The sequence below is a fragment of the Boleophthalmus pectinirostris genome, unplaced genomic scaffold (assembly GCF_026225935.1).
Source record: "Boleophthalmus pectinirostris isolate CB_2022bp ecotype Guang Dong unplaced genomic scaffold, ASM2622593v1 HiC_scaffold_12, whole genome shotgun sequence".
NCBI classification, from domain to species: Eukaryota; Metazoa; Chordata; class Actinopteri; order Gobiiformes; family Gobiidae; genus Boleophthalmus; species Boleophthalmus pectinirostris.
The window spans coordinates 744,341-768,934 of NW_026571018.1; the positions used below are offsets into that span (position 1 = coordinate 744,341).

Genomic DNA, 24,594 nt, shown 5'->3' on the forward strand with positions numbered 1-24,594 from the left:
ATGTACGGATTTCCCAAAAATGTACAGATTTCCATCCTATGCACATGAATATTTCTGAAAGTTTTCTTAATCCATAAAGCTGAGTCCTGGAATTGATCATCTCTACTGAACTAAAGGTAAACAGTACTTTGAAAACTTGAAAACTTCCACTTCATGACATCACAAGGGCACAGGAGCTTTTTGAGCTTTAAGGATGTAGACAGACTAATAATAAAGAGTTAGTCAAACTTGTGAATAAAACACAACAGGAGGTAACAACATTCTAACAAAAGAAATTGTGTCTAATATAAGACCTTTAATGTATTGTCAAAACTGGAAGAATTGAAATCTCAAAATGACACTGGAATACGCCTGTGTTACCTTTTGAACATGTAATGCTACACTGTGTCACTTTTTTGTTGAGGTACATGCTTGTCTCCATGGAGATGTTGCTGCTTTGCCTGGAATGTTCCACAGTGTGACATTAAACTTTGTTTACCTCCATAGAGACAATCTGGTGGCATCAGCATGATCTGTGGAGAGGCACCTCCACTCACAGAAGAATGTTTGATTTCCTTGAAGCAATGAAACATATGCAATTGGACAAATGCAAGATGTTTAAAGTCATACTGTGGAACATTCATGCCAAATAATGTTTTAGTATCAATACCCGCTTAAATGAGTCTAGTTTTAGTATCGATGAGTATCTGATTTTCAGTACTTCTGTCAACCCTCAGAGACAGATGGGTGAGTGTTTCCCCGCACCAGAAAAGTTCCCGAGTGCGTCTTTAATCGAATGCTGTTGCCCTACATTCAGATGTTTGAAGGCGGTGGGCTGCTCTGTGCCTGTGGAAAGCAGAGCCTCTCCTTGGTGCGTGGTTTGAAAATGGATTAGCTCAAGTCTGCCTAGCAACAGCTCTCTCCCCTCACACACGCCAGCTTTGACCTCATTTCAGACACCAAGGATGCACGTCCTGGTGTAGTCCACGTTTAGTCCTGGTTAATTCTTGGTATAGTCATGGTATAGTCCTCATTTAGAATTTGGTTTAGTCCTAGTTTAGTCCTGGTTTAGTCCTGATTTCCTGGTGTAGTCTTGGTTAAATCTTGGTTTAGTCCTAATCTAGGTTTAGTCCTGACTACTTCCTGGTTCTGTCCTGGTTTGGTTCTGTTTTAGTCTTGGTTTAGTCCTGGTTTAGTCCTGGTTTAAGTCTTGGTTTAACCAGGACTAAACCAGTTTAGTACTAGTGTAGTCCTGGTTTAGTCCTGGCCTAGACAGAATTTAGTTCAGGTTAAATCCTGGTTTAGTCTTGGTTTAGTCCTTGTATAGTCCTGGTTTAGTACTAGTTTAGTCTTAATCTACACTGAGTTTGGCCCTGGTTACATCCTGGTTATGTCCTGTTTAGTCCTAGTGTAGTCTTGGTTTAGTCTTGTTTTATTTTTGGTTTAGTCTTGGTTTAATCCTGGTGTAGTTCTGGTGTGGTCTTGGTTTTGTCCTGGTCTAGACAGAATTTAGTCCTGGTTATGTCCTGGTTTAGTCCTGATGTAGTCTTGGTTCAGTCCTGGTTTAGTCCTGGTTTTCTTGCTTTAGGGTGCGTTCACACTTGAACATTAACATTTTGACTGAACTGGGAACTTAATCCGTACTAGACCAGGACTATACCAAAGACCAAACCAAATCTAAATGCAGGACTAGATTTAGTGAAAAGCTCTTATAAACTCATCATGTTGAATAATGAGGATGAGGATGCTCTGAATACAGAAGGTAAGAGAGGAAGAACTTTGGACCAGTGCAAACTGTTTACAATGAACTAGTTCTGTTTTTCATGTTTCTGAAGATGCTCAAAATCAGGGACAGTGTCTTTAATATCATTGTGAGGATGGTAAAACTTATGTTGAGGCATTGGTTTTCTCTCATGTCTGATGCACATTTTGTAAAACTAGTTCCCACATTTAACAATCAGTGTTTTTAAAGTGGGAAAGACTCGTTCAAAACACAGATAGACTTTTTCATTTGTTCACGAGAAAACAGGAGCAGATCAGATGAGCTTGTGTTAAATAGTGAAACTGTCGCCTGGATGGTGCTGTGTGGGAGATCACAAGATAAAGCACTCCACACATTAAAGAATCACAAAGGAACATTTTAGCAGCGCTCCCCTGAGTCCCTCTCAGATCCCCCTGGGGGCGCTAAAAGGCCTCTGCAATCTCTGCTTCTGCCATAAAACAAAAGAGAAAAAGAGAGGTGTGGGTGAGACCTGTGGCGCTTTCAGCATTTTACTGTCGACACCACACGCTCACACGTGAAGGTGAAAGGCCCGGCCCCTATGTTTCTGCATGGACTTGAGCAAATCATTGTATAAGCAGCTCTTGAGGTCAATAAAGAACTCTGCCGTGTACTGTCTGCATCTGATTATAAAGTGTTCTATTGTTCAAGAATCAGGATGTGCCCGTTTGCAGGCTAGTTGTGGTTAGCTTTACTGTCACAGCAGAACTGCGGTCTCGGAGAGTTGTGAAAAGCTCTTATAAACTCACTATGGTGCTCGGAATACGTAAGGTGAATGAGGAATAACTTTGGAGACCGTCACCTCCTCGCAGATCTGACCTGTAACTTGGCCTAGTAGCGTTGTCTGTGTCCATGGAGATATGTTTATTGCCATACTGTGGAACACTTAAAGCACTAACATCTCCATGGAGACAAAGAGGTGGCAGACCCTCCATCAGAGACGTTTCAGAGGTGACCTTTGGATGTTCCCCATCGGACCTACAGGAGCCAACTGTGACATTTGCCTTCACAATGACAACTGTGTCAGGCAGCACGGTCACATGAAAGAGAAGAAAACAAAGTCAAGAGTAACACTGGCCACGTTTAAATGACAGCTTTAATACCAAATAAAAATAACTGAATTCTGAATAAAAATTTATTCTGCTTCAAAAAGACACTTTAAAAAATGCTTAATTCCTAATGGAAATTATTAATCAGAATTAAACTTAATTCCAGAGTAAATGGGTGTGTTTTTTTCCAATTTTTGAAGCTGAATGAATTTCTTGCTGGGTCATATTTCACATTTATTCTTCTTAAAAATAATTCTGGTCGTTCGGCACATGCTCGTTGTGTCACTCTTCTGACGTGATCCGGACAATCCAGCTCCACCAGTCCTGGGTTGGGACTTTGATCCACGTCTCTTTGGATTTGTGAGCGGGATGTGGGAGTGGGCTGAGGTAGAGCAGCCTCACACTCACTTTGTCTTCTTCCTCCTTCTCCAACACTCTTCCCTTCTCCTCCTCAGCTGACAGACGTAAAGTGTGATGAGACAATTCTCCAACTGCTGTGCAATTATCATCAGAACCACGGTGGAAAAATTTTGGATCATATTTGTGTTTGTGGCGTAACGACAAACAGAGATGACAGAAAAGCCGGTAGCAGCTGAAGTGTGTGTTTTCTTCCGGTCGATGTACATCCGTTGGTGTCTCTGTCCAATCAGAACCTTCCCCACCCCCAGACACTGAGACACATTAAATAAAGACCATTTAATCAGTTTTCCATGTAAACCTCAATTTGGAATTATTATTTCCATGTAAACTCCAAGGAGAGTATTTTAATTCTGATCTATTTAATGCTGAACAATTAATTTGGAATTAAAAACATCATGTAAACATGGCTTCAAAAATAATATTACTCAAATAGAAGAACCAAGTAGTGGTTTAAGAAATTACTTGAGTAACCATCTTCACTGTCGAGAATAATTTTATGTTCATGTAATTTGAAGGATAAAATCTGGTTAAAAATGAACATCTTTGGTTTGATAAAATTTGATATTTTCAAATTTCAAAAATGAAACACTAAAATCACTAAATCATATTTGAAGGAGCTGCTGCAAAAAAAAACACAAATGCTCAAATAATTTCAATTTGTCACATAAAGTGTTTGTCACTTTAGACTCACTCACAGTGGGACAACTTTTACTCAAGTAAGAGAAGTATGCTGCTAGAAAAGTACCCTGAAAAGTATAATTTCTTTCAAAATTTCCTCAAGTAAATTTAAGTGACAGTAACTCTGTCCGTATCCTCTGCTCTGCTCGTGTTCAGGACAGTCCGCAGAGCCCACAGAGCAGAGGAGGCAGATGAACAGAGGTCTGGTGAAGCGTGGAGCTGCTGTGGGTTTAGACAGTGGGGTCTGGGACAACAAGAGCCTCACACACACAGGCTCTCACTGGGGGCACCGTCTGACAGAGAAGGGGGCACACTGGCACTGTGTTATCACAAACAAGGCAAATAAGTGACATTTCTATAATGTTAGTCACTTTTTGTGTATACTTGACCCTGAGCAAACACATTTACAGACGTGTTAGAGACAGATTAGAGCCATAGATTGTAGCTGTATATAAATGGACATAGCTGATCCTCTAGCCCCGGCGTTCCCAATACAAGAACATGGGTGCACTTCCGGCTCTTTCCACTCTGGTTCCAATTCTTTTTTAAAAACTTGAAAACTTCTCGCTGCTCTCTCTGTACCTACTGCTGTCAGACTCCTCAGTTTGGCCTTAAAGTGTTTGTATTAACCTGCTCTACATGATCCTGGTGGTTTTATTTCACTATTTTCTCCATAAATCAATTCTTATTCCTAACATGGAATTGGGGTCCAAATTCGCCCCTATAACTGCTAGCCTGGGGGACGTCACACTTCATTAGTCCTCTTTTTATACAGTCTATGTGTGGCACTTAAACCTGAAGGTCCCTGGATCATATAACTCTATGTTTTCACTCAAACATAGTTAATTATGTGTTTGTTATATTTTAGTAAAAATCGTGCCTAGTTTTTTAATTCTGGTAAAGTTTATCATTTGACTTCCTGGACACAGGGAGCAGAGGTAATTCCATCAAACTGTTACCTAGCAACCATAAAGGCAACATAAATTGCACAGTAGTTATGATTAGACTAATACAAAACAATAACAACTCTATTTTTGTTCAATCAATGTTAAATTTGTCAGAAAATGTCTTCCTTATGCGTAAATTGTCTCTGGATGGAGTTTTCCGTGTTGATGACATAGGCAGAAGGATTCTGGTTTAGAACTTGGCTCTACTTGTACTACTACTTTCTACTTGCTACCTGTGTTTTTATTCTTTTTGACTTTTTCCCACAAAGAGCAACTTAACTGATGTACAACTGTGATAAATATTGACCACGAGCCACCAAACCAAGTCAGGTTTCCATGTTGTTCTAATTCTGTCCTTTGCACTTTCACTTTTGAATATTTGTATTGAGTTGAAGTGTTTAACCTGAGCTGTTGTGTGTCCACAGAGAAAGAACACAAAGGGGAGAAGAAAAGGCAGAACGGAGTGAAGGAGAAGAGGAAGGAGAGAGGAAAGAGCGGAGGAAGAGCAGTCCAGACAAGAAGAAAGAGAGATGGAAGTCTGAGAACGGATCACTGCTCAAAGACATAGGTACGTCTTTACTGTAGGACTGTCATCCACTAAACACATGTCCTGCTCATCAATTGGTCGACTGAAAAGGGGGCATGGCCAAAGCTCTCAAAACTATTGTCCTATTTTCCGGACTCTCCAGAGTAAAAGTCGCACCAGCCAAAAAAATGCATCATGAAGAAGAAAAAAACATATATAAGTCGCACTGGACTATAAGTCAAATTTTTTGGGAGAAATGAAATTTATAAAATCAAAGACCAGAACCGACATTTCATCTTCAAAGGCAAGTTCTAGTAATAACAATAGAACAGAACAACAACAAGACGTCTGGTCTGTTAACGTTAACGTCACATATGAACAGTTCTTCAGATAATTATAACATAAACAACAGAACAGGTTTACCAAACTCTCCATCTCACTCCAAATCACTAAATCCACTGAATTCTTCATCCTCGGTGTCACTTCTGAGCAACTCTGCCAACTCGGGCTAAATCTAGCTTTTAGCCCACTATTAGCTTTCTTTGTTTTCTTCACTGCAGCAAGGCCGGATTATCCACATGGGCCAGTGGCACCGTGCCCAGGGCCCCAACCATTCACAACCAGTGGGGGGGCACCACACGACACAAACTTTCAAATATTTTTTTTTATTTATATGTTATTTACTTGAAAATGTTAAATTGCCAAACATAACTGGACACTAATTTCCTAATAACAACAATAATAATGATCATTTTCCCTCTTCCCCCAATCTGTCAGTTGAGTCAGTCAACAAGTGTGTGTGTGTGTGTGTGTGCAGGGGGCCTCTGTGAGGTATAGTACCCAGGGCCACCACATTGGCTAAATACAGCTCTGATAGCAGTTCGACAGTTCGAGTGTTCGAGTGTTCGAGTGTTCGAGTGTCCGAGTGTTCTCTTCTTTTCTCCAGTCCCTCACATGTTTCTCGTTCACTCCAAACTTTCTTTGTGCAAAGGCGCCTCTTATTCATGTTCTTAAGTTCTTATCTTGGTTTATGAACAAAATAGGGAAATAAAAAAAAACAGGATCATGTAGAACACGTTAATATGAAAATTTTAAGACCAAAACGACGCCTGACTGCAGCAACTGCACACTTTTTCAATAGAAAGTGAATTGGAGCGAGAATCAGTGGAGCCAGAAGTGCGCCCATGCTCACTTCCTGTTTAGAAAGGTGAGATGGGTTCATTTATGTACAATCTATGAGAGAGAGATAAAGAGGGGATGAAGAAAGGAAAAGAGAGAGATGGGGCAGTAGAGGAGAGAAATGATAGACGTTAGAGAGAATAGAGAGAGAGAGACGAGGGAGAGGAGAGAAAGAGAGAGAAGATGTAGAAGAAGAGAGAAAGAGGAGAGGAAAGGGAGAGAGAGAAAAAGAGATAGAGAGAGAGAGAGGAGGAGCAGAAAGAGTGTCTTGGTCCCAAACAGTGGCAGGATTGTTGTGCAGAGCCAAATGTCTCCCTGGAAACAGCAAGAAGGAAAAAAAGAGGGGGAAAAAAGAGGAGAAAAAAAGAGGGAGGGACGACAGGAGAAGTGGCCACTGCAAGTCAACAAGCTCCGATACTGAAAGCACAACACACAGAAGAAAAGTCCACAGACGGGTGCGTGAGGACAGGAGAGAGTGTGTTCACAATAAGCGCTCTGGGAACAGTTCTGCGTCAGGATGAAGGATTTGGGAAAAATATCAAACTGTCATTTTTCTGACAAACAATTGAGATTGTGATTAGATTTGTTATTTCTGTTTTAATAATAGGATTCTGTTCACATTTCAAACACGTCCAGAAGAATTGACTAAAAGACTGACAAAATAACACAAGAATCATCACCTTCCAGTTTTTCTGTTCCGATACCGATGTTGATATTTCTGATATCAACTGATACCAAGGCATGTATTTCCTTTAAATTAAATATAAACGCCGTACGGAAAAAAAAAAAAAATCCAAATGTGTTTTTTGTAACTGTTATTTATTATTTAAAGTAACTGCAGAACAACTTTGAAAAATATATTACAAGTGTTTTTTTGTTTTTTGTTTTTTTTGGTCAGCGTTGTCCCTTAAATCATCACCCAAAATAGGATATTGATAGAACCGATATCAGCAGAGCCGATATGCGATCCATCAAAATGTTCAGTATCGGTACTGAATAGTATTAGGGCTGGGTATCATTCAGAAGTTGCTGATACGATACATGCCTCGATACACGATACATGATACGATATATATCTCGATACAGTGAGCTTATGTTTCGATATGATTCAATATGATATATTTCAAATCGATTCAATGTGATTCAGTAAAAAATAAAGACTAAATCATGGCTGTGATTTGTTAAACCAATTTTTGTGCAAAGTTCATATGAAACACAAACATTTTACCGTATTTTCCACACTATTAGTCGCTCTGGATTATAAGGCGCACTGTCATTAAATTGTCTACTTTCAAACTCAACAAATAAACAAACAAATAAACAAATAAATCGCATGGGACTTTAAAGGAAACCCAACAGTGTGATGGGTGAGTGGTTTTGTTTGTTTGTGGCGTTCACGGTGACTCTGGGCTTTGTTCAGTTGTGGCGTGTAGGGAGGGGGCTGTCTGGGACGCTGGATTGTCGGCGTGTTCACAGTGACTCAGTTGTTCAGTTGTATCTAGAAGTGGCACATTGCACTTGCTTTTTCAGTTCGTTCCTTCATTCCGTTCCTCGTGTGCGTGGAGTGATGAGTGTATCTGTGGGTGTTTTTCGCTGTGCGGTCGCTGTCTGCTCCGTGTGTGTTTGTGTGTTCTGTGGGTGGTGCGGTTTTGTAGTTTGCTGAAGTCGTGCTGGGACACCAGAGTGGATTGTGGGGTGCGCAGTCGTTTTTTGATGGGGTTGGAGGATTAACTATTAGCTCAGAAAATACGGTAATGATCAAAACAGTGAAAATATCAAATGTGTTTACAGGAAGGAAACTTGTTTATGCAACAAAACTGTAGCTGTAACAAAAGAATTGACTAAAATACACCAAAAAATACTCTTGGTGATATATCAACATAGCAGCCCACAGTATCGATACTGTATCATCACATTAAACGATACGATATCTTGATGTTTCAATATTTTTGCGCACCTCCAACTAGCATCATATTGGCACATCCATAAGTTCAGAACATGTTTGTGCAGCTCTACAGTGTTAGCTGCTTTTCTGCAGAGATGCAGGAGATTCAGTCGTTTTTAGAGGAAATGATGTACTTGAAAAATGTCACCCTTTGTCATTTGTTCATTGCATTAAAATTTTCATTGGATTGAGATGAATCCTGCAGCTCCAGGACTGTGTCTGTGGAAAACTATAGTGATATACACCAGGACTAAACCAGGGACTAAACTAAGACTGAATAACAGACTAAACCAGGACTAAACTAAGACTGAATCACAGACTAAACCAAGACTAAACTAAGACTAAACCAGGACTAAACTAAGACTGAATCACAGACTAAACCAGGACTAAACCAGGACTAAACTAAGACTGAATCACAGACTAAACCAGGACTAAACTAAGACTGAATCACAGACTAAACCAGGGCTAAACTATAGACTAGACTAAACGAGGGCTGCAGGACTAAGCAAGGGACTAAATCAGGACTAAACCAGGACTAAACTAAGGCTGAATCACAGACTAAACCAGGGACTAAACCAAGGCAAAGCTAGAATTAAGACACAATTGAATACTCTCAGTAATTGTGCAAATTTTTGGGCCAGTACCTTTCTGATTCACAGATGCTGGACATACAGAAAAGTTCCGTAGTGCATCTTTAACCATGATGACCACAGTGGACGTAGCTGGAGTTAAACCCTCAACACTTCCATGAATGATTTGTGCTGATGATGAAATGAATGAAGTCAAAGAGCATGCTCACACTCACTCACACTCACACTCTGAATGAGCACACTCCAAAAGTACATGGGAACTTTCTCAATTTCTTGTTAAAATTTGGAGAATAACTGTTATGAATAATTCAGAGGAAAGTTCAGTTAGCGTTAGCGTTAGCAGGACTTTGCCGAGTGTTGGGCTGATTTTAATGAGACCTGCTCAACATTTCAAATTGGCCCAAAAATAGAACTCGATAATTATGTTTTACTCCAACTTCTCTTTAGTCTGCTGCACACTGCACACACACACGCACACACACACACACACCTTACAGGGACTTGGACTCTGACTGCCTTTATTAATTATTTCACTTGGTTAAAGTAGAACTATGTAACTTTTCTTATGGAGCACAGATATGGAGTGAGAAAGCTTTCAGAAATATTGGTGTGCAACGAATAGAAATCCGTGCATGTTTGTCTGTAGTTGAGCATAAAATAAATATTTGTAAACTCTCAAATGAGTCCAGTCGTACATAAAATATTTTGTGTGTATTTTATCCATCAGAATACGAATTGAAAAGTTATGACGTCAAGAATTACAATCACAAAATGAAAATTTATGATTACGCTTTCATCAGTACGAATACGAATTCACAGACGGAACTTTACTGTCAAAAATACGTCATCACTTCACAGACATTATTTATCGAGCAGAAGAAACATCGATCAAGATCAAGACTGTGCAGCTCAAGTTTGTAGCAGAAGGTAAAAACAGAGTAATAGCACAACAAGGAGCTACAACAGCGACCAACAAGTGGGTTCATTCAAATTTATTGTAAAAATGTCTTGTCTTGCCACACTGAATTCGGGAACCAAACGCTGCTGTGTAATACTGTGCAGAAACACCTCCTCTGAAAGGGAAATTGCACCTATATCTTAGTAGAAACAGAGTGGAGCCAGTTGGCGAACATCAAATGTAATGTTATCCCAGGGGTAATTGGCAAATATCGGTGTTTTCTGCATGTTTAGATTAAAACATTCACGGCTACAGCCACAGTGAGCATCAGTCAGTCTTGAAATGCAACCAAAAGTTCCTCGGGACGCTGAAATGTCCCAGTTTACACCAAACACTACCAAACTGTCCTGCTGTCCAAATGCGCACGGATTTCTATTCTTTGCACATGAATATTTTTGAAAGCTTTCTTACTCCATACACAGAATGTTTCACAGTATGGCATTAAACTTATCCTCATGAAGACAAGAAGGTTAGCCTGATTCATCAGCCAGTTTAATTCATTTCACTTCGTACAAACCGTCTGACCTCGCAGTGTTAGATTTCGTTCACTTGACAGTAGGCAGGTACTTTTTATCATTTAACCAATCGCTGCTGTTTGGTCGTGACGTATGTAATGCTCCGCTAATGAGACTAACTGGTATATTAAGCTTTTCCCAAATCCTGTAGGAAGAAGAACAATAATATCCCTTTGATATAATTCACCAAATATTCTCTTTATTCTGGCTTTAAATCCTCAATCTCGGGAATCATTGACAACATTGAATATCTGGCTCTTCTCTGATTGGCTGGTGCCGGAACTCGCACTTCCGGGGTTTTTGCAAACAGTTTAGTGTATTCTGATTCCTGACCTAGTCGCTAGAGAGAAATGAAATTGAGCGGAGGCACTAGGTGGCACCAGCCTGGCTACAAGAAGGTGGCACTATCAGGTCAAAGTACAGGTCAGATCTGTGGAGAAGTGGGTCGTCTCACTATAACAGTGTAGTCATTTATTTTTAGCAACAGACCTTTTTCACAGTGTCCGGAAGAGCAGCGGTGTCAGGTAAACGTCACTTCCATTAAAATACCTGTGTAAATGTATGTCGTGTGTCAGCTTCATAAATCTGCCCCATCATCAAATCTTCAACCAACAAGCTCCACAAAGAATAAACATTCTACCATGAAGAATTTATCCACAACTATCAAGAGAAGAAAGATGAAAACTTAAAGGAAACAATGACCACACATTAGTCACACTCAAATAAACTAATGTTATGCTCAGGGATAAAACAGAAGTCACTTGTTCACTCAGACTGATTCTACAATTCAAATTAAAAATCGATTTCATGATGTTGAGAGATTTGTGCAGTTTGAATGTGAGACGAGATGTAATCTGTGAACATCTTTAACATCGGAACTGCACAAATCTGTCTGTGCTCAAATCAGATAGAAAAGTATTAACTGGAATTGACGTTTATCCGACATCACGACACTTCCTGCTGTTGTCAAAAGTGTCAATAGAATACTTTGCAGTGACATCACACCGTGGGAGTACTACATAGTCTAGTGTATAGTCTGGTGAAATGTTCAGCAGTTACCATGGTGACACAAGGCACACATTAGCAAACACGGCCTGATAAGTTTTTAGATTGTCTGAAAACATTCATGGTCCTGTTTAGGTGTTTGATTTTCAACAAAATTTGAGAGTGACTAACTGAAAAACTGTGGGCTAATGCCAGTGTTGTGCATGAATGCATTCTTTTGAACATGTTCATTTTTCAGTGAACTTTGAACTAAACGCAACACTTTTGAAAATCAAGAACGTGAACGTGAATTTGTTCAAAGTATGTGTGATGAACGACGTACGTCACTCTTGGGGTTCAATTAAACATCGGAATTAGTTTTCACCTGACGAGTGACGATCTGCTCGCACTTAACCTCGCAAAACCACAGCCGCGCGTCAACGCGAATTCAACTCCACCGGCAGCTGCCCAGGGAGCACGAAGTGCTGATGGTAAAAATGCACAAATGCAACAATAGATACATGCTCTCTGTGTATTTTGACGAGGATACGCGCCTACGCTCGCGTAGAGCTTCAAGAAGTAGGATGGATCCTATTTTCTGAAATCTACGTGCTGCTCCGCGCGTGGCTCTATAGTGGTTATGGTTAATATCTTGTCAGTGCTGGGAGTAACGCGTTATAAAAGTAACAAATTACTGTAATGCGTTGCTTTTTGCTGTAATGTAAAAAGTAATGTTCGGCATTATAGGGAAAAAAGTGGTAATATTTTACTCGGTACAAATGTCAGTAACACGCGTCACAATGCTTTTTTAACCTGGATTGAAGTGGTGGGTTTTTTGTTTTTCTTCATACAAATTTGCTAAAATCACCACGATATCACCAGCGGTGAAACGCCGGAGGTGCGCCCGCGTAGACCGTCACATTTACATTTTAAACACAGTAATATTGTAATGTAACAAATGACTTTGAAATGACAGTAACAAGTCATAAATAACACATTACAGTGTTAAAGTCACTTGTCCAACAGTGGATCTTGTAAAGTTGTTGTAAACTAGAAGTCAGTTTGAAAAATAAATGCAGCCTTTTATTTACATATCTCACCTAAAAATAAAATGAACTGAACTTTGAACTAGTTCAAAATTAAAATTGTGAACTATGAACTTTGAACATGTGTGAACTGAACTTTGAACTACTTCATGAAAAGTATGAACTTGCACAACACTGGCTAATGCCAGCTAGTTTGGGATTGGGATTGGGACAGCAAGTACAATCATCTCTACACACGCTTCCGTCACAAACCAGGAAGACGTTTGGAAACATGCAATGACAACTTCCGGTGTAGTTCCCGACACTGAGCTCAACAACCTGTGACTGGGATCAAACCCACTGAAGTAAATGTGCTCAGTGGTAAAATGAAGACTGCAGATGTATGTGCTGTTTGGAATCATCTGGAGTTTGGCGCCTCGTCTCTTCTAATCACATGTACCAGTGCACTCAGAGTTGTGTCAGTGGGGAAATGATGAAAACTGAGGTATGGTTGAAATTGTTGATTAGCCAAACATAATCATAAATAAAACTGGGACATTTTCTCATTTGTTCTAGATTTTGTCAGACTTACTACTGTGAACAGAGCCCAGAGGAAGTTTTCATCATCTTCCTGGTTTGTGATGTAAAGGTTGAAGTATAGTTCTGCGTTGACTCAACGTGCACTGCCGCCGTCGTTTTTGATTTATGGATCTGCGTCGAGGTCTGTGCACTGCGAAATAATTCACTGCAAAAACACTACGGGGCGACGATATCTGTCCATTCATATATACGGTCTGTGTGTATGACCCGCAGACGTATAATCTCTGAAAAGTTTAACATGAACCATCTCTAACGTAATAAAAGCACAGAACAGACTCACCATTAGTACAATGTGACTCTGTCACAGAAAGAACACTCATATTCCACTGAGTCATGTCCTTTTTAAGTCCGAAAGAAGCTGACCACGTACCAGGAGCGAGCTGTTTTATGAGCGCTTTGTTTATGTAAGTTAGACATGTGGTTTTAAGATCATTTCTGTAAAACGTAAACACATATGCACAAAGCTGCATTAAACACATTATTTCTCAATATATACTGAAAGAAAGGAAAGCCGACAGGAAATGTATACAGAGCGGTGGTACAGAGGACCAATCACAGCTTCCCCTGCTGTCTGCGGCGTTTTGACGCATAATTACAAAATTTCGGAGGTGCACGTCAGTCAACGCGGAGGCTCTGTGTAGGGAGTACGCGTCGACGCAGACTCTCTGTGTCGTGAAGCAGACGATTTGATGCTAGACTGTAAATTGGCCTTAAGCGTGAATAGAGACTATTCATCTCACCTGACGTAGTTGCAGATAAATCAGTTCTTTCTGTTCAGATTATGTTAAAACAAAGCTCAGATGATGGTCTAACTTCTAACAGAGCTTCAGACAGAGCAGTGCCTCTAGTTAGCTTCATCCCCATCCCCAGTGAATGACAACAGCTGCATAGTAACAGTTGAGTATTTAGGGTAAGAGGTTCATAGAGGAGTGTGTCCAGCACAGAGCGTGTGCCTCCTGCTCTACATAAAGAACATAAAGTTTGATGGTGGTGCCTGGAGCTGCTGGACGTGCGGCGTGGGCGCCACCTAACACCTTCTGTAGATTGTTGTGAATGGTGGGTTTAAGCGCTGCTGAGATCTTATTTATCTCTCTTCACTTGAGACCAGAATGATGGTTTGATTGTGCGACACTGTGGACTGTGTCAGTGACAAGACGAGAGCAGATCTGAGCTCAGTGCAAAACAAAGACTGTAGAAAGAAGTGGACTGAGAGTGAGACATCACCCACAGCTTTCAGCTCCAGTCAGATGAAGCTCATCGAGGCCGAAAGTTACAGGAGCCGAGTTGGAGCTGGATTCCATATCAGGAATAGGAATTAATTTAGGGACAAAAAAGTGAAATAACCCCAGGATCATGTAGAGTGGATAAATATGAACATTTTAAGACCAGAACGGTGAGTCTGACAGCAGCAGGTACAGAGAGAGGGAGCGTGTTTTTTTTACTGTAAAATCAAATCGACCCAGAGTCGATGGAGCCAGGAGTGAGTTGTGTTTTGTTTCTTTCACACACATGTTTAACACACAGATCCTGCAGATTTAGTTTAAGTTCTTCTCTCAAACAGAAAACACTCTGTGTGATGTCATGTGGTAATACAGGAAGTGTTCCACTGTGTTTTTAAACTCTATACACCTTCACTTGAATCATTTGGATCATTTCATCTCTGGAATTACCAAACTCTACTGAACTAAAGATAAAAGTTCATTTGAAAACTACAGCTTCATGACATCACAAGGTGGAACAGAGCATTTTGAGCTTTGGACATGTAGACAGACTAATAATGAACATGATAAACATGTATGAAAGAAACAAAACTCAACTCCAGTTCTGTTTCTGTTTCAGGTAACAGCATTATAACATGTTTTAAAATCTCCAGGAGTCAGTTTTGTGTATTTGAACTAAAATGTGTCTTGCCCAGTACAAATATTGTAGGAGCAGCTCTTGAGGTCAGAGGTCCTCTGTATCCTGTCTGCATCCATTATGAAGCATTGTAATGTCTGATAGAACAGAGGCTCGAGCGTCCTCCTGGCTTGAAAGTCCCAGTGCAACACTCTCCACTCTCAGCAGAAAAGTCCCCCTCCTCTCTCCAGGCGCCGCCTTCTCTTGGGCGGCACACAGGATCCTGCTGTGCCCGGGAGAGGGGGATGTTCTCACCGGCCTTTAGTCGGCTGTGTCACACACTGTGATGTATTGTGTTAGAAAATCAGCTTCTATGTCATCAAAAAATGAAACGTGTATGTCCCAGACCAAATGTCAGGAACATAAATTAATATGAACTCAGGTCAGTGGACACCCTCCAGTTAGTCACCTGTGACACCCGCCACATCCGACCACATAGAACCAACATTTTATCATCTAAAGACCCTCTGACCAAGTTCTGCAGATGGACTGAGGAGAGGACTGGCAATTAATAATTATAATGTAATTAATACAGTATATATATAATGGAAAAAAAAATGTTTTTTATCAGACTGTTGTGGTGAAGAGGGAGCTGAGCCAAAAGGCAAAGCTCTCAATTTACTGTCAATCTCCGTTCCTCCCCTCACCTGTGGTCCTGAGCTCTGGGTAATGACCAAAAGGACCAGATCGCAGATATAAGTAGCACAAATGAGTTTCCTCCGCAGGGTGTCCGGGCGCTCCCTTCGAGGTGGGGGAGGAGCTCAGTCACACAGGAGCAGCTCGGAGTAAAGCCGCTGAAGGAAGTCTGGGAGTCCCTGTTTAGACCGACGCCCCCGTGACCCAGCCCCACATAAGCAGAAGAAAATGGATGGATGTTCTTTTTGGGGTTTTTTTATGTATCTGGATGAACTATATTAGTTTCATAAAGGTTCAGTTCAGGAGGACCTTCCAGCTGATTTCTGTCTGATAATCAGGAAGTACACGTGAGTTGTTGTTAGCATTACCACGCTCTGGTCTCTGAAGGTTGTGGAAAGTTCTTCTAAACTCATCGTGGTGAATGATGACGATGCTCTGAATGTATCAGGGAGGTGAGGAAGAACACTGGACCAAGTGTTTCTGTTTTTCAGACGCAAAAAATCAGGTAGAGCTTTAAGCCCAGACTCAGCACTCGCTCTATTATCGGTGTTTGCAGAAGCACAAGCTATTTATTTCCTCCTCCCACCTCCTCTCTCTTTCTCTCTCTTCTGTTTCTCTTCCACTTTCCCCTGTCTCTCTCTCCTACTCTCCTTCTCACCTCAACTATTTTTTCTTCGTCACCTTCCCTCTTTCTCTGTCTCCCGTCTTCCTCCTATCTTCTCTCTTCTTCCCATAGCCCACATCCCCTCTCTCTCTCTCTCTATCTCTCACATTTCTCAACATGTTTCTATTTTTCCCTTCATCCCTTCATTCCCTTCATCCCTCCTTCCTCCTTCACCTCTTTCCCTCCTCGCATCTTCATCTTCCTCCCATCTCTCTCTCTTTCACTTCCAAACATATCTCTAGTTTTTCTTCATCCTCTGCCCCTCCTCTCACTCTTTCTCTCTTTTCTCTCACTCTCTTCTCAGCTTGTCAGTAGTTTCTCCTCCAATCCCCTCCATCTTTCTCTCCTCTCTCTCTCCCTCTTTTTTCCTCCACCCCTCCCCTCTTCCCCTCTCCTTTCTTCTTAGCATGTTTGTTTTCCCTTGATCTCTCTCTCTTCTACCTGTGTTATCCTTTCTCTCTCTTTCTCTCCATCCTTCTTCCTCTCCTCTCTTCTCACCTTTCTTTCACTCTCTCCGCCACCCACCCTCTTTCTCCTCTCTCTCTCTCTCTCTCTCTCTCTCTCATCAGCGTTTCTCTTCTTTTTCCCTTCGTCACCTGCCCTCCCTCCTCTCACACCTCTCCTCCAGCCCCCCTCCACTCTCTCTCTCTGCTCAGCATGTTTCCTGTTTTTCCCTTCATCACCTGCCCTCCTCTCTTTCTATCTCGTTTTTTCTCACTCTCTCTCTCCTCTCAGTGTGTCTCCTGTTTTCCCTTCATCACATCTTCCTCCTTCCCTTCCCCCCTCCTCTCTCTCTATCTACCCCCCCCATCTCTCTCTCTATGCACCTTCCCTCTCTCTATCTCCCTTCCTCTCTCCTTCTCTCCTCCCCCTTCCTCCTCAGCGTGTCTCTTGTTTTTCCTTCATCCCCTATCTCTCCTCTCTCTCATCGCTCTTTCTCTCTCTCTCTCTATGTACCTTCCATCTCTCCTTCTCTCCTCTCTCTTCCTCTTCAGCTTGTCGCTTGTTTTTCCTTCATCCTCTCTCTCTCTCCTCAGCATGTCTCCTGTTTTCCCTTCGTCACCTGCCCTCTCTCTCTCTCTCTCTCTCTCTCTCTCTCTCTCTCTCTCTCTCTCTCTCTCTCTCTCTCTCTCTCTCTCTCTCTCTCTCTCTCTCTCTCTCTCTCTCTCCACACCTCCGCCCCCCTCCCTCTCGGCTCTGTTCATTCCTGCTGCGTCATGAAAACAGTGAGCGAGTGTGTACTTTCTGTGTATTTCTGTGTATTGGCTTGTGTATGTGTGTGTTTGTGTATGTGTCTGTGGTGTGTGTGTGTGTTGGTGTGTGTGTTGGTTTGTGTGTGTGATGCTCGCTGCTGTTAAATGCTTCCAAACAGCACCTCCTGCCGTTCTCCTCTGAAAAATCATTACAAGGAACAGCTGCAAATGTTTCCACCGAAAATAACAAATCACACGTTCCATTTGCAAAATAGACTGTGAATTTTCAAGATTTCTAAACTTTTGTCACTACTAAATGTGACAGGTGTTACTGGTGCATTATTTCAGACGTTTTGGGACTATAGAAATACATTTAGACAATACCAGGAGTATTCAGAGTACTCAGAGTATTTTTAACTATATTTTTGGTCAGTGATTTTTTGCAACAAATGTTTCCATAGCAACCAGCCTATTTATTGACTGACTTTACGCGCTTACTATGGTTTAAAGTCAGAGCTGAGCATTGTCCAGCTCTGAGCCACATACAGCTCTTTGTTTGACTCCTTTGGAATTACAAAATAAACATATCTTATAAGTTTACATCATGCAGAGGAGTGTTTTTTAAATGACATTTCTTGTAAGATGAGCTCACTTTTTTATTGTTTAGTTAAGTGTGTGTTCTATTAATGTGCTTAACAGAACACACACTTCCTCGGTGCTTTGTAAAGCTGTGAGTCCGGTCACCAGTGAAGCTCCCCGAGGTCACATGGGTGTGATTGACAGGTGGATTAGCCAATCAGGGACATACGTAGTCAGTCTGTATCAAAACAAATATGACTGCTTACGAGGAGAAAGAAAAAAATCTGACAAGGGACTGAAAACAAAAGAGATTTCTGCAGAGTCAGTGTGGATTTCAATCAGCTGTGAGCACAAACCCTCAGAGCCAATCAGCGCACGGCCGGCTGAGTCTGCAGTGGATAAAGTGTTTTGTTATGAGCAGCAGACAGTGCAGTGTCTGATTTTGTGCTGTTTTAGTGATGCTCTTAACTAGAGAAAAGTTAGATACACTTTCTTTGAATTGAACTTTGTGCCAACAATAAACCAGGTCAACAAATCTGTTAAAAGCTAAAGTTGATGATGTTTTGGTGTCACATGAACCAGGTCTGTTCATAGTTTGCAGTGACATCACTCTGGGGGTGTTCTACATGTTTACCTTTATAGCAGCATGTTCATCAGTTACCATGGTGACCAGGGGTGTGCAAAAATATTGTATTGTTTAATGTGATACAGTATCAATATCGTGAGCTGCTGTATCGATATATCGAGTATTTTAGTATATTTTACTAAATCATTTTGTTCCAGCTACAGTTTTGTGTTTCATATGAACTTTGCACACGAAATTGTTTAACAAAGACTTTTAGTATCACAGCCATGATTTAACTTTTGTTTTGACTGAACTGTATCGAATCAATTTAAAATCTATAGTATCGAATTGAGATGTATCGTATCGTGGCTTATGTATCGAGATATGTATCGTATCGGCATCTTCTTAAAGGAGTATGCAATAAGAAAACTGAATAAAATCTACTATTTTCGTATCTACGCATCAAAAAACGAATTTCTTTTCAAATGGGGAACTTTGTGTAGTATTTTTATTTTTGTGATTATTGATTATTTGCCGTATTAGTATGTTTCAGATCTATTGTTCAGCTGTATCTTTCTCTCATTACATGTGATTCCAACAGGCAGTAAATCATAGTTTAGAGGGGAAAAAATGAACAATCTTATTTCCATTTTAATGTATTATATTGTTTTTTGTACATCCACTTTACACATTTCTGCATAAATAACAAGCCTGTGCCGTGTGCTATATGACCTGTGAATGAAACAATGTGACAAAAACAATAAAACATGAATAAGTACTGAATAAAGGCCAAAGCACACATTTAAATATTTTCATCATTATTTTTATGAATGCATGTAAAGGGTCATGGCCCCTCCACTGCTGCTCCACTACAGCTGCTCCTTTTGGGCTGGATCTCTGTGCTCTTTCACGATCACCATGAAGCTTCAGGAGACACAGCTCCTGTCGAGTTGAAAAGAGTTCAGAAGACACTTCCTGCACCTTCCTGGACAGTTTCTCATTTTCTTTGTTGGTTTGATCTCCACCAACATCATGACAAGTGTTTTGAGTCTCCATTGCAAGTTCTTTAGGTTTTTCTTTCAACTTCTCATGGACTTTCCTGGTGTTGTCGTGCAGCTCTTGTTTGAGCTGGACAGTGTCTGTCTTGTTATACAGACATCTTATTTCCTTGTACACACTAACTTGGTTTTCCAGCTCTTTCTCTTTTTTCAGGAGTTAAGCTTTGAGCTATTTCAACTCCAAGTCGTTTTTCCCTGACTCTTTTGGAGTTGGCAAACTCTTCTTGCACATGTTCCTGTGCTCTAGAATTATACAGGTAGTGGATCTTCTCATGTGCATTCACTTGGTCTTGTAGTTGCTTTTCCTTCTTCTGGAGAGTAGCAGTAGGTTTTTGCAACTTCAAGTCTTTTTCATCAGACTTTTCTATGACTTCATTGGGACTGACCAGCTCTTGTTCTAGTTAGTCATTTTCCTGTTTTTTTAAATTATACAGGTACTGGAGCGTGTCATTGGTAGTAAATCAGAAGCTTTGTGGTTTGTCAGTATGTATCGTGGCAAATTTCAGTCTCACTTTTTTATGATTTTCTCTGAGCAGTGGTGTCCTCACATGAAGTCCACTTTGGCTTAAACAGTGATGGATGGTGTAATCTGACACTGATGTACTTTGCTCTTCCAGTTCACATTTCATTTGTTTGGAGGTTGTTTTGGGTTCTTTAGTTCCATTCGTATGATCCAGCTCTTGAATTTGTCATCAGTTTCTCCTCTTTTGCCGCATCCAGGGAGGTTAGCTTCAGTCCTGTGGACCTTAAACTTGTGAAGAACATGTGTAACTGTAATCACAGGAACATCAAGCTGCTTGGAGATGGTCTTATTGTCTTTATCTTTAACCTGCTTGTCTATTATTTTCTTTCTAGTCTCCTGACACAGTTCTGTTCTTCTCTTTCTCTGGTCCAAGTTCAGTGTTGTGTCCATCATGTTTCCAAACAGCACAATGACACATCTCGCCCTTTAAACAGACAGACTGACTGAGGACAAGTTTGAAGAACCTGTGACGCAGATTAGAGACACACCCAAGTTTAACATGTCCCTATTGTTCAACTATTTACAATCTTTTCTAGGGGAACCATCATTTTTGTCCAGGCCAGTTTCATTAGTTTGTTTTTTAAAATTATTATGTTAAACAACAATTCAAAAACAGTGTCTGATTTTTATTGGTTATTGTTTTTCTCAGTTCCGTGACCACTGTTGATTTTTCTTTTATTACCAGAGGGGTACCAACAATTTTGTCGACATCTGTATGACCATCAAATTATGATGCAGCCTGACACAGAGTAAACATGAATGCAGTGTGTAGTCTGATACATTTAATAAGGCCCACATGATATGAGAGAAAGATATTTGAGAACTATATGTTGTATCTAAACTATATTATATCAATATTTACATTTTGACTCAATAAGTTCAGCAAACTTAAAGCTTCTACTAAAACCACACTGGGTTAATGATAGCCAGCCTTAATGGTGACACAATGAACACATTATAGCAAACACTGACAAAAAGATTTGAAATTGTCTGAAAACTCAACAAAAAATTCAAAATTTGAAGAGCAGATTTTCAGGAGCCTGTGATCAGTGCGAACAGTCATGGTCCTGTTTAGAAGTGTAATTTTCAACACAAAGGTGAGAGTGGCTCACTGAGAAAGTTCTGGTTAATGCACAAATCATCTCATCTGTTGTAGTTCAAAGTAAACCAACTCTTTCAGGTCAGATTGTGTTGAAATAAAGCTCAGAGCAGAATTCTAACAAAGCCTCAGACAGAGCAGTGCCTACAGGTAGCACCACCCCCAGGGAATGTTGATGTAAAGGTTCAGCTGATGATTCACTTGTTTTCGTCCAGTTCAAGTCTTCCTGGTGTGTGTTTCAGGTCTGTCGGCCTCCTTCCCCCTGCAGAGCTCTCTGTTTGACAGCTGGCTGGCTCAGTCAGTTCACATCACTGCTGACCACATGCTCGGACACTGGGACAAGAGCGCCACCCTGCTGTCAGACCAGGTAACTGCACACACAACACATCAGGGTTCAGGCAGAGGTGGGGAGTACTCGCCTAGTCCAAGTACTCAAGTATTTTCAAGTATAACATTACAAAGAATGATTGAATGATTTAGTCCTGGTTTAGCTCTGGTTTAGTTCTTGGTTTAGTTTGTGGTTTAGTTCTTGGTTTAGTTCTGGTTTAGTCCTGGTTTAGTTCTTGGTTTAGTTCCTGGTTTAGCTCTGGTTTAGTTCTTGGTTTAGTTTGTGGTTTAGTTCTTGGTTTAGTTCTGGTTTAGTACTGGTTTAGTTCTTAGTTTAGTCGTGGTTTTGTTCTTGGTTTAGTCTTCTTTTCGTCCTGAATCAGTTTTTGGTTTATTCAGTTGTTTAGTCCTGGTTGAGTCCGTGAATCTTGATTAGTTGGTTCTTGGGCTCAAAAAATCTTGAAAAACACCTCCCGCAGACAGGCGTCCCTCCATAGATCTGATCTGGAGCTCTGTACTTTGTATTTAGATTCAGAACCAAAGCAGTGTTATGTTTTCCAGGAAAGTGCTGTTGGTGTGTTGATTGGCAGCGTCGCTCAGCAGGACTCCAAACCGCATTGTTATTGAGGAAAGAAAACAGGAACCAGGAACTTTCCACTCATTTCAAACTTGTGTTTAGATAGAAACCGGATACAAGGAATAAATCAATTCTTTAGACAAATTGTGACGCATGATCTTCAGGACAGGAACAGTTGTTTGGATTCTGTGCAGACAGTTCCACAAAGCACAGGTTAATGATCTGATTCTGCACTGCACTTTTGTTCTGTTCTCGAGGAAGACACTTGACTCTTTTTGCCAGGATTGATACTTTGCAGCAACATCATGCTGGATGGCTATGGCGAAATGTTCTGCAGTTTCCATGGTGACAAAGTTTACATTCAGACTGCACGGCTTAATGCTCAGTTCAGATTTTTTTTTGTCAAATCAGATTTTTTTGCAGGTTCACATTTGCAATTAAATATAACTTGTATGTGATCTCCATTGTGAACTTAAAGTGGTTTAAAGTTTAAAGTTGCAGTCGTACCAGAGCCACAACATGTACAGCAGATTTGTTTTAAGGAGGAGGAGAAGGTTTTTGGTCATGGTGTTTTGTGGGGCGGTGGCAGCAACGTCTGTAGAAAGGAACGTGTGGGTGTGGAGTTGCATTGTCGTCCGCCGTGGTTGTGGCTTTCTCACAGTTTCCGTTTACGTCAGCGTAGAATAGTGACGTTTGTCGCTTGTTGATGACGTGTAGGTGGATGAATGTGACCTGATTGTTCAGACTGAAGTCACTTGTCAAAAGATCAGATCTGTATAATGTAATATCTGATCTGTGTGGTATTATATGGTATGGTATGGTCATTAAAAGATCAGATACAGGAGCACAGAAGCAAAAAAGTCTGATTTGGGTCACTTCAGGCTGCAGTGTGAAAATATACACATCGACAAGCACTGCTAAAAAGTTTTAAGATTTTCTGAAAACTAAATTAAAGTCTAACTTGAGTGAGAGCTTCTTACAGAGCAGTTCAGGGCCCCCATGGTCATGGAAATCCTGGAAAAGTCATGAAAATTGAAAATGTAATTTTCCAGGTCTGGAAAAGTCATGGAATTTTGTAAATTCGATGAACGTTTTGAAAAATTAATGGAATTTTAGTATCTCTCTCACACAACTATAAGTTCTCATGATGTTGTTCTGATTATTTGTGAACGTCTGTGTCTTTTGTTTAAAAGAGACGATGCACTGACAGGATTCTGAATGTTCAAAACTATAATCCCAAAGCATAAAGTGAGTGGAAAGAGTTCACATTTCATTTTTAGTCCTTAAAGTCTTATCAATTCTACACATGTAGGTGCTGTAAAGTCATGGAAAATTCACTTCATGAAAAAGTCATGGAAAAGTTTTGAAATGTTGTCAGTGAAAAGAGTGGGAACTCTGCCAGTGAGCTTCAGCCCTCCCCAGAGAACTCTGAGGACGTCCTCTGACATCAACATGTCGAAATGATGCAATGTTCTTCTTACAGTTCTGATCAGATGTGTGGCTGGGATTGAGTGGTGGCCGTTCCTCCTTGTTGAAAATTTATCTCATCAGATCTCTGAAGCTCAGCAGGGCTGGGCCTGGACAGTACTGCAAAACTTGTTGTGTCCTTAGGCAAGACACTTCAACCACATCATGATCTACATGTGACAGTCCAGTGTCTGTCAAACATTTCACACAAATACCACCAAAGATAAGATTTGGCTTTCTGAGTACCACCAGATTTAAACCAGGTCTACAACAGCAATATACCAGGTCTAAACGAGGGCGGAACCAGGTCCAACTCGAGTTCTGACTGAGATGATCCAACTAGTGGATAAAAGAACTCTAAATGAGGCAAACCCACAAACTGAAGAGCTGTCCAAGAACCATCTGAAGGAGTTATAATAATGAGAATACTAAAATGCATACTATGTCTTGTTAAGTTCCTAATGATGTGTGTCTTGTGTCTTCAGCTGCTGTCTGGTGAGGAGAACCTTCTGAACCTCATGATGGAAAGTTCTGCCTGGAAAACACCTCAGATTGGACGAAAACCTCCAGGCTCCCACCATCATCACCATCACCACCATCACCACCACAAAGCGGGGGTCCGATCTCTCTCCTCGTCCTCCCACACGCCCCTCGCCTCTGCTGGGACGAGCCCCTCCATGGCTCCCGCCGCGTCCCTGTGGTCCAAACCCAAGTCCTCCTCCAGATCTTTCACCCACCACCACCACAAAGCTCGCAGTCTGGATCCTTCTCCGCAGCCTCCTGTCTCCAAAATGGATTCCTGTCATATTTCCGAAGACGCGCCGTGGGATCGCGT

The 24,594-nt window shown here is 41.0% G+C and overlaps 1 protein-coding gene across 1 annotated transcript in view; it reads left to right on the plus strand.

Moving 5' to 3' along the window:
- The window catches only part of LOC129407380 (E3 ubiquitin-protein ligase Jade-2-like), a 75,382-nt gene extending 51,124 nt beyond the window's left edge, over positions 1–24,258 (plus strand). The window contains exons 5-7 of the mRNA XM_055148177.1: positions 5,279–5,421; positions 21,631–21,755; positions 24,245–24,258. Coding sequence (XP_055004152.1) covers positions 5,279–5,421 — 143 coding nt within the window. The 3' untranslated portion in view covers positions 21,631–21,755; positions 24,245–24,258. The remainder of the gene's footprint in view (positions 1–5,278; positions 5,422–21,630; positions 21,756–24,244) is intronic.
- Positions 24,259–24,594: the final 336 nt, after the last annotated feature.